Genomic DNA, 5448 nt, shown 5'->3' on the forward strand with positions numbered 1-5448 from the left:
TTGGCTGAAGATGATGGGATCTGAAATCAAAGTACATTGTTGAACTACAGCTCCCATCATTCTTGACTATTGATCATGCTGGCTGGGGCTAATGGGGGTTGTAGTCCAACAACATCTAGAGGGATGCTCAGATTCCACATCTGTGGTGTGTGGACTCAGCTCTTCATTCAAGGTTAGTGAAAACCAGTTGCTCTCCTGATGTTGCTATACTACAACTCTTCTGAACCTTGACTATTGGCCATTCTGATTTTGACTGGTGGGACTTGGAATTCAAGAACATCAATGAACTAGAATTCATGATCAAGGATTCCTCATAGAGAGCACTGTGTCCTTATGTATAGAGAAATACATTTCCTTTCCATGTTTCACAGGCAGGACATAATTTCCTAGTAGGGCACCTGCTTTGCAAGTGAAATATCACAATATTCAATTCTAGGCATCTCTGAGTGGAACTGGGAAAGTGGTATAAGGGTGCTTTCAATGGATGGTGTGGCTGTGATGAGAGTCATTGCAACATAAAACCTTTTCTGCAGTTCACACCTATTACAACAACAACTTCACCAGGTATGAATTGAAATGAGCCAGTAAGTTGTTAAGATGCAATATTAATAATATTTTAATACGAACAAAGACAAGAAACAGCACATTCCACAAAGGCACATTTGCAAAACAAACGGCATTCCTGTACACAAACAGCTTTCCCCATGAAAATCTCCCAAGGTGAAATTGAAGTCTGATAGCAAATGTTGTATCCCAGCAGGACTAGCTTAGCCCCCCTTTTCTAACTGCAAATAACAATTAGACACAGCGGAAGCTCAATTGTTTCGTAAACAATGACATTTCTGGATCTCTATTACGTCTTCTGGTTTGTTCTCATTCTCCCACAGTTTTAATACCGATAGCTGGTGTAGCTGTAGTTGCTGCTTGGCAGGGCCCGAGTGTAGAAGTTGGAGAAGTCGTTGGCATACAGAGCGCTGGCACCACCATAGCCACCTCCATAGCCACCTCGGGCACAGGGGTTGTACTGCTCAATGGCTAGAGGCTGGTCTGGGCAGTAGAGTGCAGGCCCTGGGATGTTCAGGACGAAAGGGGGTGGCTGGATGGTCACTGTAGATGCAGGACACTGGGCATAGCACTGGTTGTATCCACCACCACTGGCCATTTTTGCAGGATTGGAGGGTAATCTGAAACAACAGGATTGGATCTAGAATGAAAGCAATGTATTAAGCCCTTTGCAGATTTCAGTGTCCTGTGGGCCAGATGAGGAGGCTTCACTGATTGCATCCAAGCCGTGAGTCAACAGTTCCCCACCCATATTACAAGAGCTAGAATAGGAGTAGAAAATGTGTTGTCCTCCAGCTGTTGCTGAAACATAACTCCCTATTGCTCATGCCAGTGGATAGGAACTGGAGTCCAGCTACAACTAGATAGTCATATGGATAGTCCATAGGATTGGAACTAGAATTAAATCAAAGTTTTAAGTATCTGCATATTTCAATGTTTTGTAAGCAAGATTTTTGAAGCCCCAGTATATTGTACCCTGGCAGTTCTGCAGCTCAAATATACAAGGGCTAGAAGAGAGGTAGCCAATGTCATGCCTTCTAGATGTTGCTGCATCACAACTCCCATCATCCTCAACTAGTGGTCCTACTAGGTGTGACTGATGAGAATGGAGTCCAACTACATCAGGAGGGTCACAAGGTGAAGACAATACTGAGCTACTGTAGATTGACCAATGGTGCAACTCAGTAGCTGTTCATCTATATGTTTATTTGTGTGAGCATCTCTAGTATTTACTTTTTCATGCAGTTTCAACCATCGGATAGAGCTACACATGCTGGAAAGAAGAAATGGTAGAAGAGATTCACCACTTCACATGGAGGTACTAATTTTTACAGGAAATCTCCCTGCATACAGAACATTAGTGTATCAAGCAAAAAGTCTATAGATCTTCTTTCTTCCTGTGGTGTAGGTATTGTGCAGGCAGGCTTTTACACACACACACCATGAGCACCATCAAAAAAATGATCTCATACTTGCATCCTGAAATGATGCATTTTTTTCCACCTTCCTATATCCCCACCTCATTCTACAGCCATAGACATAGATCCTTCCAGATGTTCTGGACTCCAATTCCAATCTGCCATAGTCGCCATAGCCAATGCACAAGGAAGATGGCAGTTGGGTCCACAACATTTGGAGGGAACATCTGGAAGAAACCCTTTGAGAATTTGAGGAGAGTTTTTTATCTCATCAATATCCTACTATACCTTCACTGTAGCTTCTTCTCCACTAGGATTTCTTTTGAGTAAAGGAATCACAGAGGCCTCTGGTTCGCATTTGGCTTTCTTGTTTCCTTAACCATGCATTCTACACTACCATGCGGTAGTTGCATAGGAAAACCTCAAAAGTACCACAAGCAAATGAGATCCCCCCAGTCTTAAGGTTCACAGAGTGCTTCTCTATGACAACCTCCCAAAGAAAACCCCTGGAACTCACCAGTTCTTGAAGGGAGAAATGTCTCAGAAGAGGATCAGTGTGAAAGACTCCCCAAAGGAGGAGCCTTTTATACTCTAGCTCTATAGCCTGGAGGAGATGAGACACCAATTTCCTAACCTATTGTCATATCAGGGACACCTCAATTATTGTAAACAGTTGCATTCCCTGTTGGTGATTACTAGCCAGCTAGCAATCGAGTTTGATGACCCTCCCACGTAGTGAGAATTAGTTTCTCTCTCACTTAGCACAATATGCTTTGTATATATGTTACACCCCATGAATCCTTTTGATCTTACTGTTCTGATGGGATAGATTAAAAAAATAAGACATCCAGTTAACATTCCAGTAAAGGCCATTGAGTTGGATCATTGGCAGTCTGGGATTCTGCTGCCTACTGAAATGTACACCTCACCTCACCTCCCAAAGATCCTACTCATCGGAATGAATATGCATTGCAAATGTTACCAATCTGATTGAACTGACAGGTGGGCATCTCAAGAAGGCCATCAAAGCAGAGCATAATGTACAAAAACAAATCTCTATGGAATACATGGAGAAGATGGTCCATACATTATCCCAACTGTATTCCACTGACTTCATTTGGTACAACATGTCGGCACCCTTGTTCCCAAGGAGCTGTTGGCTCTTCAGCCAGATTCAAAATTGTCAAACATGGGATGGATGGTTTGAGAGAGTATAGGACATTGCCTTGTCTGAGCATTTAAGCCATGAAAGGAAGCTTCTGTGAGGAGTTATGAAATAAGACCATTTTGATATTGCATGTTCTCTGTTCATATGCTTTAAAAATAAACACAACATATTGCACAGGCCCCCAAAGAAACATACCTCTAGGTGATGGGGATATCTGATTGATATGTGACTCTTATATTCAAAATGTCATTTCATGGAATCTATTTATATTGCCCTCAGCTCTCAACTGGGGGCAGCCAATCCAGCAGGCCAGTGGGAGAGATAGGAAGCAGAAGGCTCATTCCATCAGTTTTTCTTGAGGCCCAGCTTATTCAACTGTGCCAGATGATCAATACAGGAACAACCATTAATAAAATGATTTCTGATTTTGATTTTGCCCTTCCTTCCCTCCCTCTACCCTTTCCCTTGTGTTTCTTCTTCTTCTTCTTCCTCTTCTTCTTCTTCTTCTTCTTCTTCTTCTTCTTCTTCTTCTTCTTCTTCTAGATTGTAAGTCAGGTAGGGACCGCCTTGTTTTGATTACATAGGTCAATCTGGAAGCTTTTTTGGCTGAAGAGCCAGGTAAAGGTAAAGGGACCCCTGACCATTAGGTCCAGTCGTGGCCGACTCTGGGGTTGCGGCACTCATCTCGCTTTATTGGCCGAGGGAGCCGGTGTACAGCTTCCGGGTCATGTGGCCAGCATGACTAAGCCGCTTCTGGCGAACCAGAGCAGCGCACGGAAACACCGTTTACCTATTAATCTACTTGCACTTTGATGTGCTTTTGAACTGCTAGGTTGGCAGGAGCAGGGACCGAGCAATGGGAATTCACCCCATTGTGGGGATTCGAACCGCCAAACTTCTGATTGGCAAGTCCTAGGCTCTGTGGTTTAACCCACAGCGCCACCTGGATCCCTTGAAGAGCCAGGTACTAATGCTCAAAATCAGGGTTTCCCAAACTTGGTTTTCCAGCTGTTTTTGCACTACAACTCCCATCATCCCTGCTCTACATGAATGAATGAAAATGATGCAAAGGTTTATTGAACCTTCTGTTAATTTTATTCCCACTGCAATGACAACTCCACCCCAATATTATTCTTTGTTGCTTTATAGTGTTTTTCTTTTTTAAACTCAACATTTTGTTCTTTTTTAAAAAAACACACACCAAATTTTGGAACAATGAGAGTGTCTCTCTGTGATTCTATTTAACTGATGAGAAATGGTTGGCGGAGATAAAACAATACAGGAAATCTTGGGCACAGCACAAATCTTTATCAGCAGTGGTTCCAAAGCAGCAGTGGTTGAAAACAAAAACCTTTTCCATGAAGCTGAAAACATTTGCAACTAACTGGATAGTTTTGGTTGGGCTCAATGCAAGAGTTTTCTGGGGAGAGAGATTCAGAGAGTAATGTTTGATTTCCATTTGAATCCAAGGCTGCAGCCATGGGAGAAACAAGACACTTTTGGGGTGTCAATGCTGTGAACCCCTCCATCATAGGCCCAGGTTGTATATATATATATGTAAATAAACCATGTGTCATAAAGACATCACAGTCTCCGCTGTGCCTCATTTCCAAAAGGAAACAGAAACCCTGAGTAGGCACTTGCAACCCCTGGAGTTTCTCACCACTTGAAGATTGAGATGTAGTGCAACAATCTGCTCAGCTCCACAGCCTGGAGGAAATGAGAAACAAATACTAAGAATTTCCCAATCTGTTGTCTAATGGGAGACACCTTAGTTTGGTGTAAACAGTCACCTTCCCAGTTGCTGATTACTTATCAACTAGTAAGGGAGGTGGGAATGACCCTCCCAGGTTGTGAGAATTAGTTTCTTCCCAGCTCAACACAATATGGTTTGTATATATGTTACACCCTATGAATCCTTTAGATTTTACAACTCTAGTTTATATTTTTCTTAGGTGTCCAGTTAATAATAATAATGATGATGATGATGATGATGATTTAGTTATACCTCACACATCTGGCTGGGTTTCCCCAGCCACTCTGGGCAGCTTCCAACAGAATATTAAAATACAATACTTTATTAAACATTAAAAGCTTCCCTAAACAGGGCTGCCTTCAGATGTCTTCTAAAAGTCTGGTAGTTGTTTTTCTCTTTGACATCTGGTGGGAGAGTGTTCCACAGGGCGGGTGCCACTACCGAGAAGGCCCTCTGCCTGGTTCCCTGTAACTTGGCTCCAGTAAGCCTTGGTGTGGGGTCACTGGCAATGTGGATTTCTGCTGCAGAGTGGAATGTATACA

The 5448-nt window shown here is 42.7% G+C and overlaps 1 protein-coding gene across 1 annotated transcript; it reads right to left on the minus strand.

The window, feature by feature from the left end:
- Positions 1-589: 589 nt before the first annotated feature.
- Positions 590-2532, minus strand: LOC128403823 (scale keratin-like). The gene is made up of 2 exons (XM_053368920.1): positions 2500-2532; positions 590-1184 (listed from the first exon to the last, which is right to left on the minus strand). The coding sequence occupies exon 2, from the start codon at positions 1160-1162 to the stop codon at positions 890-892; it is 273 nt and encodes a 90-aa protein (XP_053224895.1). The 5' UTR covers positions 1163-1184; positions 2500-2532; the 3' UTR covers positions 590-889.
- Positions 2533-5448: the final 2916 nt, after the last annotated feature.

This window comes from Podarcis raffonei, chromosome 16, assembly GCF_027172205.1.
Source record: "Podarcis raffonei isolate rPodRaf1 chromosome 16, rPodRaf1.pri, whole genome shotgun sequence".
NCBI classification, from domain to species: domain Eukaryota; kingdom Metazoa; phylum Chordata; class Lepidosauria; order Squamata; family Lacertidae; genus Podarcis; species Podarcis raffonei.